At 38.8% G+C, this 15,998-nt stretch overlaps 1 protein-coding gene across 2 annotated transcripts in view; it reads left to right on the top strand.

Annotated features, from left to right (window-relative positions):
• LOC111157354 (TOX high mobility group box family member 3) overlaps positions 1–15,998 on the top strand; it is a 106,503-nt gene that overhangs the window by 70,925 nt on the left and 19,580 nt on the right. The window contains exons 2-3 of one of the 2 annotated variants that reach the window (XM_022518695.1): positions 6,220–6,285; positions 10,453–10,704. In XM_022518695.1, the coding sequence (XP_022374403.1) occupies positions 6,220–6,285; positions 10,453–10,704 (318 nt within the window). Of the gene's footprint in view, positions 1–6,219; positions 6,286–10,449; positions 10,705–15,998 lie in introns of both variants that reach the window. The other variant, XM_022518694.1, reaches the window with a different exon arrangement.

Genomic DNA, 15,998 nt, shown 5'->3' with positions numbered 1-15,998 from the left:
ACGGGGCGCCATTGTGAAGTCTTGGCTTCTTCCCTGAGGGAGTAGGAAGCCATTGGAAGTTCTGCGCAGAGGAGAGATGGGCTCTGACTTAGGTTTTCAAGGGATCTCTTTGGCTCTGTGCTGAGAATACACTGATGGACAGCATGTTAGAGATGGCAGGACCAGCTGGGAGGTGAGCGCTGTGGCCCACCAGGGGGTGGGTCGCTTGGGCCTGGGTGACAGAGTGGTCAGCCGTGGGGGCATAACCAGAAAGATGAGCCAATGGAATCTTTGATGATTTGATGGGGGCAGGCAGAAAAAGTGGATTCAAGGATGAATTGTGGCCTGAGTCACCAGAAGTGAGTCATCTCCCCATCAAAGGAGATGGGGATGGCGGTGGGTGGAGCGGGTTTGGGGAGAAGATGAGGAATTCAGTTTCGTGCATATGATCGAGCCTGCCTATTGACATCTAAATGCAAATGCTGTAGGCAGTTGGATAGATGAGTCTGGCACTCGGGAGATAATTATCTAGGAGTTTTTAGCATATGGAAAAGGCAAATAATATTTTTGAAAGTTTATTTTCTTAAAAAAAAATCTTGCTTTATATTTGGACCTGTTAATATATGTATGCAAATGTATATGCATGTGTATAATTATACATATGTGTGTACATCAGCCTCTCTCTATTTCACTGTATATACATAATTAGCAGACGTGTTTGCGCACGTCTGTATATCTTCTCCCACTCATTATACCTCCTAGTCCATTGTTGGCAGTGTTTCATGTCCAGGCTGTGGTCTTGTCCATAACCTTTGGTGTAGACCGTCTTTATTGCAGGTGCACCCGATAATCGCCAGTATTTATTGTCTTCTGTCCTACTGGACTTGTGTTCACTCTTTGGGGCTGTCTATCTTGAAACAGACGACCACTGCTGGAAATGGTGAAAACTTGGTTATCTCAGGGAAGTTCTTTTCCATGGGGGTAGGTAGCTGAGCTTTTGAGAGTGCGTGAACTATGTGAGTGAGCGGGATTCTGCTCTTCCCTTCACGTGACCATGCTTGGCCCGCTGGAGCCCCGATGGCACAGTTCATTTGGGTAAGCAACTTGACCGATGTCCTTACTGAGGCACTAAATTGGATGGTGTTTGCTAACAGATGTAATGGGGAAAAAAGAAAAGAGAATTCGAAGGATTATCTTTTTTTTTTTTTTTTTAAAGGATTACGTTTGTGCCATTTAGCTATTTGATACCCAGTAGTTAATGCCACTTTATTAGAAGCCCATACAATTCTTCACATGGGCGTCAAAATAATTTCAGGGGAAATGATGTTGTGTGGACTCATCGGGCTGGAGTATTTTGTCTTGTGATTACAGATGGGTTTTTGTCTGTGCTGCTCTGCTTTCTTCCAGGCCTTTTGCTGGACAAGCTAGAATTAACAATCTCCATTAATTTACTTTGGCACTTCACACGGTGAGACAGGCCATGAACATGATGTTTTCTAATAAATTTTTTTAGAAATCCTGCAATGCTCCTTTTTAATTGATGTCCTTCATAAATTGTATTTGCCGAAGCTGTAATTATTCATCAAGCAGCCAAAGCAAATCTACCTCCAGGTACAATGAAGATGTTCTTTTGTGAAATTATTAAGATACAGAAGTTCGACAGGCAGAGTAATTTAGTTCTGCTTTATAATTATATCTTTGGGGATTATATCTTTGGGGATCACATCTGTTAGAGCCTATCAGAGTGGAAAGGACCGATCATCCCCAGTGTACTTCATAAATGCCCCTCCCTTGTAGTGACCATTTCCCCCAGTATATAAGCCCTTGGAAACCGTTGGAATTGGACTCTTTCTTTCACAATGTTTTTATACGGTCTTTGCCATAGGTAACTCCCTATTTCACCCGATGTTCATTTAGTTTATTTGAAATATTTTGTTTTGACTCCTGAAATCACATTATAAAACCTTATATTGGTTGAGTTAGGGATCTTCCAAGGAATATCCCTGAACAGCTACTATCTAGAAAGTTTGGAAATCAGCCAATTAAGATGACCTGGAATGCATAATTTTTAGAAATTCTTACTCAGGTGATTCACTAAATGTGTGAAGTTTACCGTGGTACAAAATGAGGATATTAGCTTTGGTAAGGATTCAGGGAAGATAAAAGAGTATTGTCAATAAAGGCTTTGGAACAAGGTTTCGCAGAGTGTTCCCACAGACTGTTGTGGGGGAATGCAAAAGCAGCATCCCATGGCAAATTTGGGGAGAGGGGGAGGGTTTGCCATCTCCCACTTAAAGAAAAATATAAGCTTCATCCAGATAGGAACTTTGTCACCTTTCTCACCATTTTGTGGCCAGTGCCTTGCACACAGGAGGTGCATAAGTAAATGTTTGTTGAATGAATGAGCTGCAGGACTTCTCGGAACATTGAACCTGGTGTGGTGGGCACTGTGGCTCATCAAAGAAGGAGAGTGGTCTGCAGCCTTTCTCAAACTTAAGAGCCTTGGAACTCTTCCCTTGAGGAGCATTTTCCCAGAATGAGGTGCCTGGAAGTACCTCCCGGGAAATTCTAGCCCTGAATAAAACTGATGAAAATGGAGTCTTAACCTTGAATTGATCATTGAGTGAAATAGTCAAGGTTTTGTGGCCCTTGGAACATAAGTGATACATACTGTGAGGCAAGAGGGATGCCAGACTCCCATGCTTACATCTATGATTTTGGCCATTGACCTTTAAAAGAAGCCTCAGTCTGTTTATCTATTAAATAGGGATAATAATGACTTTTTTTCCTAACTTGTTCTGGGGTAAATAAATTGCATTTAGTCACACTTGGGAAAGTTAAAGGAAGTAATGTATGTAGAGGGTTTCTCATGATAATTATTATTATTGCTATCATTATTGTCTCAATATCATCGTAAAAAAATGATGAAATTGCTCCAGTCAAGATGTGTGATTATGAGACACTGAAGTTAAAAAAAAAAATGTGACCAATCTTTCTAAACAGCCTTCCAACAAACATTGGAAGGTTTATAATATGCTGAGTTTTGTTGTTGATTTTTGGGGAGACAGTAGTGAATGCAGTGAAGGCCCCTTCCCTCATGGACCTAGGGATTTTTTGTAATATATTGTGTTTACCAATGTCGCTGTCTCTTAGAACATAAAGTAAATTTAATTGTACACAATTCAGTTAAAGTTAATTGTTCCGAGGTCATTATATTAGAGATCTGCCCCAAAGGATCACTTTTTCTCTCAGAATCAGATCTGTTCATACACAAAATGAGTAGAGGAGGATTCATAGGTCACATTTTAAAATAAAACAAATTAAATTAAGCTAGTGTTACCAGATAAGGTAAATCAGATGGAAAGTGGCATCCCTTTCACCCTGATCAATTTAACCACACTGTAGAATGGCCAAATTTAGCAAGTAAAAATACAGAGTGGTCTGTTATAGTTGAAGTGCAGATAGAGAACACTTTTTTTTTTTTAGTAGAAGTATATCCCAAATAGTGCATGGGACATACTTACACTTGAAGTTCTTTATTTGAAAACCAAATTTAACTGGGTACCCTCTGTCTGTTAAGCTACCCTACCACGCTGAACCAGGGGCCCAGCCACCTGTGCAAGAGAGAGAGCGGCCGTTCATTCCCCACCTAAGTCAATACTTGCGGCATCTTTGTAGGGGAGGTTTTTTTTTTTTTTTTTTTTTAACCCCACACTGAAAAGAAAACCTTCGCTTCTATTTGAAATGATTTATAACTGTTCCCGCCTGATCGCCAAGGGTTTCCAAATTAAAAGCCATTAATTAAGGCCTTATATAGATACAAAAGATATGCAAGTAGTGCTTTGTAATTCCAGCCCCGTACTTCAGGTGAGAGCTTTTCAAATTACGTGGACCACTGGAGCCACCTGCTTGACTAAACGGAACGCGGCGGGCCTGTGGCTCATCAGCACACCGCGGTGCCAGCGTTGTTACTGATTTTTCTCATTTCTCCAGGGCAAATACTAATTAATGGATACAATTCACAGCTGATTAGCTGTAGTTTCTTCAGTAATTACATTCGCAGACTAACTGTTCAGAAGAGGATTTCTAACCCAGTTCTTACTTCACTCTAAGCTTAATTTGTTTTTTGAATTGTTTAGGCCCTTAGTTTAATAGCCATTTTATTTTTCTTTGTTGTTTTAGGTGCTATTAGATAATAAGTGAGTTTAATCTTAAAAAAAAAAATTACTCTCTGATAATGAGCTGCTTTCCTTAAATGGATTTCTAATTCCCCAGCAAAACCTACATTTAAATAACGTTAAAGCTGGGATGCAGGCTGCCGGGCGATCTGGGGAGGCGGGATGGGTCCCTGGAATTTACGTCATGACCCAGGTTCTCAGAAAATACCCAAAAAGAACGTTCGGAAGGGGGGGCCTTGAGATTTTATCTTAGCACCATTAATTCATGGAAAATTCCAAGACAGAAACCTATGCTTTTTCTTGCATATAACTAACATTGTAGAAAAATGGAGGAAAGATGTCGGTGTCTGGGGAGGGGGGCAGCAGTGCACGTGTACCTGCTCCCATATGTACTTTTCTTAATCTTAAAATTATTTTTAAACCCCTGTATTGAAATGCAGTGGACACACAACAAACTGTGCATAGTTCACGTAGACGCCTTTGTGAGTCTGGAGACAAGTATACGTGGGTGAAAGCATCCTCCCATGTTTTTGGAATCACACGCCTTCAGAGAAACCAGATAAAGGTCTTTCTTAAGTGCTAACAAATACATCTTTCAGAAATCCTTATAAAGATGTTTATCCAAATGAATCTGAGGGCTCATTGTGTGAGTATGTATTTAGGGGTCGTTTTCCAGGGTAGGATTTTGCTTCCATAGACCAGAGCGGCATTCCGGAGCCATTAGAGCCTTTCATGTAAATCCCGCTTAGTTCTTGGATCCCTGACATGATAAAGTGTAGCATGTCAATCCCGCGTCTGTGCGCAGATCTTACAGGTTGAGTCAGGGGCTGAGAGCCCCCTAGAATTGCTGAGGGGAGGATTATGTAGGTCTTCCAAGTCTATATTTATTCTCTACATTTACCTGTCCATGTATCTGTATCTCTCTCTCTCTCTTTCTCTCTCTCACTCCTTGGGAAAGTTATGCTTTTACTTTAAGTAATTAACTAGCTCTGTTTACATTAGAGAATGGACATATACATTTCACCCTTTGGAGGCCAAACCTGCGTGTTATTTGATGCACTGAAGGGAGGAAACAATACGCGTTATAAAAAAAAAAAAAAAGAAGGGCATTTTTCCACCATGGAAAGATGATGAAAATAATATAGCAACAAATAATTGTGCTCATGGAGCCTTTCCATATTGCCAGATGGATAACGAAATGTTTAAAGCAACAAAATGTGCCTACTTATACCCTCTGAACCTGAAAATACATTTCTGGCAAAATCCAAGTTTTACATTTTGATAACAGGTCTGTCGCAGTAAAGAGCTTATGTCTGAAATGCTGATACAGTCTTATTTGTGATGGTATGAATAGGCTATTGTGGTAGGGAATTAAATAAAAATTGCTGTGTTCATAGGATCCCGCTTATTTTTTAAACCTCTTTGCACTTAATGTAACATTGAGAGATTAAATATTACTGTTTTCAACAGCTCTGATGGACACAGATATCGTTTTCAACTCTGTTTGGAGATCAAAAAAAAAAAATTCTTTCATCTCATTATTTATTTATATTCATGCCACACCCCATTCACAAGAAAATAGAATTTGAGTCCCGAGAATTGAATTCTATTTCCTTTATTTCACATTTTAACCTCCTCACACTTGTGACATATGTTCCTGAAAAGTACGCTGCGAAATCCCAACATGCTCTAAAAATGTGTCAAGGTGATTTTCTTGGGAACTTTGCCTTCCGCCCTCTGACAAAGGCCGGTTCAGCAAGCCACACCCACTCGTGGCCAGTTGGCCAAATGTTTGTACGTCTCCCTTCGCCGCCAGTCTTGATGAGGAACACCATTTTCTAGAATTTTCAAGTTAGCTTAACTCTGTGCTCTCTTTCCTGAGAGAAGCAGCAGACAGCACGTAGCACAGAGCCTCTGTCCCAGGTCCCATTTGGTCTGAGGAAAACCACTCTTTTATCTTTTGACACTGCCATTCTTGCCAAATCCCATCTGAGTATTAAGGAAACCATCAGGATTCTTTATTTTTCTGCATATTAACGTAAAACAATCTGTTTTCTTTCAGTTCGGGAGTAACAATAATTACATGAACATGGCTGAGGCAAACAGTGCTTTCTTTGCAGCCAGTGAGGTAGGTGTCTGCCTTCATATGTCTGTTCATGTTTTGTGTGTCATTTAGATGGTTTAAAAGGCTTGCAGGGAAAAAGCAAAGTATCGAATTTATCTCTCTTATGTGGTGCAAGGTAACGACTCTGGAGGAGAAACGAGAAAAACCTTTTGGAAAAGAAAATGACCTGACAAGTCTATCACTTGTCCAGAGGCTGTTACCGTTAGTAATTCACACACATCTCTTGATGGAAAGAAATGCTCATGCAAACGAAAGTGAATACATAAGAAAGTACATAAAATCTATCTTCTCAAATTGGTATCTGAGCAAGTGGTGATTTTAAAACTTAGGGTGGAAGTGACTTTCAATAGAAAATATCTCAACTTCACTGAGCTCTGGAGATAATTTCATTAAGATGCCCCGGTTGGGGAAAGGATGTGGCAGGGTAGTATTATGGTTTCTTGGGTCTTCACTTCAGGGGAATGATATGAAGCGAGTGTTTTGTTTTCTCTTTAGAGTCCCCACAGCCTATTACGGTGCCTGGCACTTAGTAGGTGTTCAATGAATATAGATAGAATGAATGAATGAGAGGGTATGTTCCAAGACTTGGCCATGGAGGGAAAAACTGGGTGGCAGACTTGAGAGGCAGCACCACGTGGGCTCTGGGTCTGTCTAGAATGTACTAGAACAAAGGGATCAAACGTCTTCTTGTTGCTGTTTTTACTACATGCCCTGCTTACGTTCCTATGGCTGTTTTCTGGGCTCACTGGCTGGCCCTCCAGAAAAATCTCGATCTTGACGAGATCAAGAAAACAGTTTCCTAAAAAAAAAAAAAAAAAGGCAAACCGTGAGATTTCAGATTTTAAAACAAGAACACACAGGTGAAAGTGGTCCAAATGGGACATTTCCTCCTGGGGTTCCTATAATAAAAAGTCTTCATTTTCCCAAATACATTCTCAAATTTAGGAAACTGAACTAACTTGACCCCAGAGGATGAAAATCATAATGGCTTTGTAAATGATCTCGGTACAGGGAAGCAAGTGGTACGAAAGAAATTAACTTGGAGAAATTAGTAGAAAAAATGAGGAATTAAGAATTAAGGGTATTCGTGGATGAATCGTTTTTTCCAGTGACCATCCTCTCTCTCACCAAGAAGACGGCCCAGATAAGGGATATTGTCTGGCACTGGCTGCTGTGTTGTTTGTGATAATGAACACAAACCCCATCTGTAAGGACAACATGATGTTTCATTCTGTAGGATTTTTTTCCCTACATTTGAATCAAACATTGATGAAAGCTCTACTGCCAGCAGCTGTTCAGAGACAATTTAATTCCAGCTGTGATAATTCACCGTGTCAGACATTGGCTGTTATATGTTGATACAACAGTTCTCGGGATTTGCATTTTTATCAAAAGGAACAAATGTTTTGAACATTTCAGTACAGATGGTATTTAACCATGTACATACTATTTTAACATGTTCAAGGTAAACACTTGAAGAGTCTGTATCTGTGAGAAGGAATCATGTAGGCTCTCGATGATGAACCTGATACCGGTCATACGGCAGGGTTGCAAAAGTCTGTCTTTTTTTGTTGGTGGTGGGACCATATATAGTTATTGTAGCTTCTCAGACATACCCAGTGTTTGCACCTTCTCTTTTCTCTAAGGAATGCTTAACTTTATTGTTCATATATTACCTCTCTTTAAAAGTGTTTCAAGATCTTAGCTTTTTTTTGGTTATTTATGATAATGTCGTTTTATTATATTGTTTTGCTAGGTTATGCTCTAGTAATGGACCCGAGTCTCCCTTAAAATTAATTTTTTTTTAAATTACCCCACAGGGACGTATTACACGTAAGACATCTCTCTGTCCCTTAACAAAAATAAAGACAAAAGCCTCTTTAATTTTGACCGCCTAGCAGAAGACATGCTTTACGTTAGAGTTTAAGACCTAATCTTACGCAATGATTTTGCCGTACATCTTTTCTTGAACAAAAAATAAAGCCCAAGTAAATGTTAATGCACCGCATTATAGCATGTGCCTAATTTCCCAATCATTGCATTAAAAGTAAATTTATTTGGTTTTTTAACATTTTAATGAGTGCAAAGTAATTCAGGCAGACTTTAGGTTTGAATGCTGTAAAGTCGAAATTGTGCCTGAAACCAATTCCCTTCCCATAGATACTGCCCTGTAGATAACACCACGGGGACTCAGATACTCCGAGTTTGAAATTCACACATTTGCTTTATGTTTTCTGTCTGTGTCATGATTACCCTGACCATTTTTAAAGTACTTTAAATATTTATTGAAATAATATTTCAAGTGTTAATTACAGTGGTAATGAAAACAGCCAAATGCCACATATCAAGAATGAGTGTTTATCCGTATTGTTAATGTGATATGTTAGATTTCATTAAGCAGTAATGGGGTAGCAAATGAGTCACAAATTACAGTTGCATCTGTTACTAGACCACATTAGTGCCAAAGTAACGGCAAATGCCAGCTATAGGGCTATGTTCATTAGCCAACCACGTTTGTGGCCAATCTATCCCTTTGTGTTTGAGAACTCGGGGTACCACAGTCAGACATTGATATCTTTTGGGGGGTCAGGATTAGAATAAGTATGTCAAAGAATCTTGTACTCCATCCTAGCTTTCAAATATCTTTTTATGCTCTCACGTTTTGCATATATAGCAAATCTGCTAGGGACCTCAAGATGTTCACTTGTCCCACCGTAGCCTCCCATAGCTTGTGACCTCTTTATTTCTGGGAAGATACAAGTAACAGTGGACAGATCCTAGATGCGGAATGTTTTTTTTTTTTTTTTCCTTGAGTTTGTTTCTATTTTCTCACAAGTGACTATTAAGTTATAGCGTCATTAATAGTTTGAGGAGTGATGGTTTGTAGCTCTTAATTAGTTCTCTAAACCAATTGTCGCAGATTCAGATTACCTTGCATCAGTTAATCTTTCAAAAAAAAAATGCTACTAATAATGGATGATACCTTCATCTGACATCAGATGAAGGTATCATATCTGACCCCTTCACCCCGCCAAAACTAATATCCTGGATATTAGTCTTCCACCCCAACCCCACCAAATCCAAGTTCTAGTTTAAGAAAGGTGGTTAGCTTGATAGAACATGGCAGCCCTGGCTTGCATCCAAATGCCCAGTTTTCAAACACTATCTTTAAGACTCGAAGTAGCAATGAAGAGTGTAGTGTTATTATTTCTTTAGGTCTTGAGAAATCACACTTTTCTGAATAAGTGAGCAACCTCAGTCGATTCAGTACGTCTGTATCAGTGTATTTCTGTGTTCATTCTATAGTCTTTTTTGGTTTGGTTTTGTCTTTTTGTTTGTTTTGTTTTAAGTGGAGCCCAACATGGGGCTTGAACTCAAAATCCCGAGATCAAGACTTGAGCTGAGATCAAGACTCATGATTAACCATCTGTGCCCCCCAGGCACCCCTATAGATAGTCTTTCGAAGTTGAAGACTGCCAGAAGTGTTCTGATGCATACATATTAAAATCATCATGAAAGAAAATAACTCTCCTTATAGTTTAAATAAAAGCCCTGGGACCTTCTAATATATGCTCCGATAATCCTTATATAAAATTTTGTATTATAAACCGTAACAATTTCCATAGAAGCCTTCGCTGCGCTTGGGAGTAGACCAATAAGGAAATTTTAAAAGCACACCCCAAATTTAATATTACATGTTTTATATGTTGTGGCAGAAAGTAAATATGTGTAATGTTCACTTCCGGATTAATGTTGTGTGTGTGCACCACAAAATCGTCAGCATTTTATGAAGCATGTGGATAATGTAAGCGGCTTGAGCTGTTTCGCTAACATATCAATAAAGTGGCAATTTGTTATATAGCCAAGTCTAATGTCGCTGATGCTCTCACTAACAACAAAGACAGATGTTGCTAATTAAGTACGCATTAAAAAACTGTTAATACTGATACTCCATTAAAACCATATGATAATGAGACTTAAATCTTTAATCAGAACGATCAGCAAAACTTTATATATGGAAATCTGTGTTTAAGATGTTTTCATTTGAGAAATAAATATTTGGCCTAGCTATGCAGTGTTATCATGCAAAATCTTTCTTTTTCCCTGTAAGGAGAAATAAGATGTAGGAAGAGAATATGAAGATGTCTCTATTTTGTTTCCTTTTAGCAGACATTCCATACGCCAAGCCTTGGGGATGAGGAGTTTGAGATCCCCCCTATCACGCCTCCTCCAGAGTCAGACCCCGCCCTGGGCATGCCCGATGTTCTTCTACCCTTTCAAGGCCTCAGTGATCCATTGCCTTCCCAGGGAAGTGAGTTCACGCCCCAGTTCCCCCCTCAAAGCCTGGATCTTCCTTCCATTACAATCTCAAGAAATCTCGTGGAACAAGATGGCGTGCTTCATAGCAGTGGGTTGCATATGGTAGGTGCTACCTTTATTGCTTGAAAGTGTTTTTTTAATTGTTTGCACTTCTCATGGTAAAAACCTGAGAATGCACATTCTGAAACGGGCTTCTGCCCATCTGCCGATGGACCTGAGGATTATTCTTCCCGGTGCCATTTAAGCACAGAGGCGAGAGGGTTATGGGTTGATTGACGATCACATGATGGAGGATGACCCAGCAAGATCCTTCTGATATGAAATGATTTTCAACAAGTCTGATCCATTGGTTGGGAAGTAGGCAGTCTTCCCTTGGCTTTGGTCTAACACAGAGATGTACTTGAGTCGAAAGTTTGCCCAGGAGAGATTTTAGAAATGGAGGCCCATACCGGGTACCTAGGCCTTTTGCATTCGTTGGATTATAACATAATGTTTATGCTACATGATTTGCTCCTACCTCAAATGAAATATCAAACTGTGATACAGAGAAAGGGAAAAAGAGTAATTGCTCATAGCCAGCAGAGGAAAACATAGAGTGGGTTATTGTGTGAAATATACCTAATTGTGTTATTTATTGTCATAAACATGGAATAAGGCACTCCAGAGAGCCAAAATCACTAATGCAATAATTTTGGTTCTGTTTTTCTTAGTGTGCAATTATAGTCAGCAATCACCAGAGTAAATCTGCTTAAGTATTTTAAAGTCTTCTGCTGGGATTGGTTTTTTCTTCCATCATACTATATATAATACATTTGTGTCTATCTAGGTGAGGTACTAAGCAGACGTCTTAAAACAAGATTAATAGTTTATAGGGCTTTTTTTTTTTTTTTAACCCTGCTAAAATGAAACAGATGTGTTGGTATAACAAAAAACAAATCCTATTTCTTGTTTACATATTTCTCTGCACATTAGGACCATGCCAGTGACGTTTATTGGTTTCATTGTTAATTCCCCAGATAACAACAGATGATTGCAAAATATATAGTGGATTAGCGGCGCAAAGATTCAGCGTGCTCTCTGAGATATAAGATTACTTTCCCAAATAGGATTGCGGCAACATAATTTTCTTTGCTTGTGATCTTTTGTGTTTGAGCTGAACATCAGAGCTGTTATTTTTACTTTTTTTTGTCAGAAAAGAATGCAGCGAACAGTCGGGAAATGGTCATTAAGTATTCATAAACGTCCCTCACCATCGCAAATAATTGTTTCCTGTGGACTTTCTTAACATTTCTGTCCCTTTGACACTGGAATGGAGGGTTCTGTCCTCTGTTCCTCTACAATCAGCCTTGTAGCGCTGTGCCCAGAAACTCATGAAAATAAAAAGGGTGTTTAGTCACCAGGGGAGTTTATCGGGGTTCGCCATTATTCACAGATGCTCAGCGAGGCTCATTTCAGTTGCAGAAATAGTTAAAAGACCATAGAATGCATGCTAAAATGTGTATTTTATTAAATTGGTAAATATTTATTAATAATATAAGAATCTGCCTTTAAATTAAACATCTGATGAATTACCTTGCCTTAACTGTTATTGCTGCTATAAAAAAGTGTAAAGGAGGCATTTTGACTATGAAATTTCATTTCATGGTCAATTGAATTTACTATATTGGAAAGAACTAAAGATGGAATCATAAAATAATTATGATATTCACATACACTTAAAGAACAATGCTTTCACGGACTGGCCTTGGGAGAGAGGACTCAATTTTTAATGCTTCTTTTGTAATGTATTGCTAATCACTAAAGCAGTTGAATTATTTCATTGATTTTTAAAAGGAGAAGTGCTTTAGCTAAGTGCAGGCTGTTGTCACGGTACGGACATAGACCTCATCACATTTACGGAGTGCCTTTCTGAAGTTTTGCTGAACCTGAGTGATATTTATTTTGGCTTGAAACAAACTAATCTTGTATTGAAAATTCTAGTCGGATTTCACCTTGAAGAAATGTCATGGGATTTTAAATCACAAATGTTGGAAAGAATAAAATGTACTTGGACAGAATTATGATGAATACAATGTGTCGTTGGCTTTGTTCTATGTACTACCTGACATGTTCACCTATAAACTTGAATTCAGAATCGCCAGAGGCATGGTTAAAAATAGGCTATGTCAAGGTTCTTCTAGATCTCCCTCCGGGTACTGAGTTGGCTGGCTTCATCATAATACTCCACAGCAGCTCCTTGGAGATTTGCCTTAGGAAGGTCACCAGAAAAATAATAAATAATACTTTATACATCATGCATTCGGTTTCCCGGTGTGTGCTGGATATTTCAGGATATTTCAGACCTTATCCAAGTAAGAAGTTTTATTATCCAAATGAATGTGGCCGTCTGTTAAGGATTGCTGCGGTGAATTAAGACTATCCCAGAAGGAGAGAAGCCAGCTTGTTCATGCTGTATCCAACCGGCTTCTCTTCAGAGCTTCACGGTTTTCCTTTAGAAAGACTGACAGCTTCGTCACATGACTGATGAGCCGCATTTTTGTTGGCAACAAACACAACGTGTTTATCTTCCTTACCTTTATGCCATTATACGTAAAAACAGACAGCGGGGAACAAAACAGGAGGGATTAAAAAGAGCCCAGTGATTAGCATTCATATTTCAACATATGCAAAGAATGCCCTCGTAGTCGAAAGCAAATTGTTGAAAAATTGAACGTGAATGCGTTTGTGACTTCAGAGAACAACCTTGATTTGCGTGTATGTGTGTGGTGGCGGGGGGGGGGGGGGGTATGTGTATTTTGAAACAGGACGCGGCTGGCCAGTCAAAACCAACAGTATATTCTGGTTAAAAAAACAAAAACAAAAACAAAAAACAACTCTACCTCTAAGCATTACTGTCAGTACAGATGATCATCTGGAAATTATTTTAATCTCCAAAAGATTGCAATTCTAAAAATCTACAACGTGAGCTCCAGAGGGTTTGGTGGTGTTTTTGTTTTGTTTTGTTTTGTTTTGTTTTGTTTTTTAACACCTCTCTATAATCTGCCCAGCCTGCTGAGTAGTACTGACATCAGTAGTACATCAATTTCAGAAAGTGGATTATTTTTACTAGACAGCCATTGTGACATATTGGGTCAGTCATAAATGAAAGATATTCATGCAAGCATGCAATACTTGTAATGAAGTCTCACTCTGACCTTCTGTATGATTGATTCTGTAATTTAGTTTTCTGAGGCAGTGCCTGAAATGAAATGAAATCATGTTGAACAAGTTTTGAATACCCACAGTGCACCAGGAGAAGAAAAATCAGCAGCCCTAGAGGCTTGAGAGAGCAGCTGAACGATTTATCTCTGTGCTATTATAGCCTTTGCCAGCGTTCAACATTTCTTTCTTTCTTTTTTTTTTTTTTTTTTTCTTATTTGGCTTAAGTACTTAATTCTGCAGGTAGCTGTAAATGGGAAAATAAAATGCTGTTCAGATTTAAAATGACAAGACAGGAGTATGTGCAGGGGACTGATAAAATATCTTGAATAGAACTGACCTTTCATGTAGCTGAAAGTTACTGGGGGATTCATCCTCATAATTACCATATAGATTATTTTTATTTCTTTCCTGCAATGAAACATTTCAGAGAGCAGTAGTGCTGATTGAATGAAAATTGAACTTGTTAACATTCTTTTCGGCTTAGCCTGTTGTACATAACAGAAGGTTAGCTTTGATGAATTTCAAAATTCTCTTTGATATCCAAGAAACAGACAGTAAAATAATTGTCTCTAGTCTGATATTTTGTATGCCCCCCAAAAGAGAATTTATAAAACACACTGATAATTCACATACTTTTCCTTCATACATTATATTTCATGTTTAGAGGACTGACATTCTTCTGTTTGATACTGCTTTGGATTTAATTGTGATACCGCATATTTATGGAAAATGCTACTCTCGTTGCTCTGGTCATATCAGACATAGTGTTAGGAAGTTGAAAAGGCAGGAAGTAAGGGAAGTGTATTGAAGTATGGGAGGCTTTGTACCTGTTAAGGAAAAAGAAAAGGAGCGATAAAAGTCTTTTAGAAGATATGCATGCAGAGAAGAAAATTAAAAGCTTTTAAAATATTCATAAGATTCTTAAGTCACACTCTGGACGGATACCACTTATAAGCAGAGAAATGGGGCTACAAGCAGAATAACACATCGAAAACTACCAGGCCTGTTTTCAAAGTTTTTCTCGCAATCGCTATTCTTATGGCTCTGATTTCAAAGTTGAATTATTTTCGATTTTATAAAATGACTTTCATGCCATTTTTATGCCACTTTAAGAAAGAATCTTACATTTAGACAAATAGCAGACTTCCAATTAATACATTGTTTTAGCAATGTTGCTTAATGTGTTACAGATAAAACAGTTATTTCATGGGTCATTAATGTGTTTAACGCGTAGAACGTTCTATTAAAACAAGCCCTTATTATTGTTATGCACATGTTCATCGCCATTGTCAACAGAGTCTGCACAGCTACATGCCACAGGATAATTACCACGTAGCCATTGGAGGGACCGACAGTCTCTCATACAGATTGAATGATTACAGATTGAATGATAACGACGAGTTAGATATGTTTTTGGTCAAGTGATAGTCAAAAAAAGTATTTTTATTCTGAGTCAACAGTAGAAAAGGCACCAATTACCTCAACAGAACATCCACTTTGAGTGGAGTGGGACCTATCCATTTCAAGTCCAAATGTGAGCACATTGAAATGGTATCAACCTTTAGCAGGTATTTGCTGAGACCTACCAAAGTGCCATATATTGTTCTCAATGATTAGAGAGTGATTATTCCTATGTACAAAGTTGCTTTCTCAAATACCAGCATCTCTTCCAGGTCATCCAAAAACTCGCGGAGTCTGATAACTGCTTTAAAGGTTCTTCTCATCCACACTTTTAACTTAGCAGTTACTACACCTTGACCATTGTGTGCCCCAAATACACAGGCCACAGGCATTTTTATGATCTGCCTTTCTTTGTAGAGCAAATAGCCTTGGCCCATGCATAGCTTAAAATAAATGTTCTTTTTTTTTCTTTTTAAAGCTTATTTATTTATTTATTTGACAAACAGAGATCAGAAGTAGGCAGAGAGGCAGGCAGGGAAGCAGGCTCCCTGCTGAGCAGAGAGCCCGATGCAGGGCTCGATCCCAGGACCCTAGGATCATGACCTGAGCCAAAGGCAGCGGCTTTAACCCACTGAGCCACCCAGGTGCCCCTAAAATAAATGTTCTTTATTCTGTCTTTAAAGTTGAGTTAACTTCACGGTCATCCATTAAAAGGTGGAGCGTGTTCCAAACTCCTGCTAACCGCAGTTCGCGTGTGTGCAAAACGTGACACGTGATCACTTGCCTGATTGATA

Source organism: Enhydra lutris, unplaced genomic scaffold, assembly GCF_002288905.1.
Source record: "Enhydra lutris kenyoni isolate GAN:26980312 unplaced genomic scaffold, ASM228890v2 scaffoldscaffold54, whole genome shotgun sequence".
Lineage (NCBI taxonomy): Eukaryota > Metazoa > Chordata > Mammalia > Carnivora > Mustelidae > Enhydra > Enhydra lutris.
The sequence above is the reverse complement of the archived record's forward strand: the minus strand, read 5'-3'. Positions and strand labels throughout refer to the sequence as shown.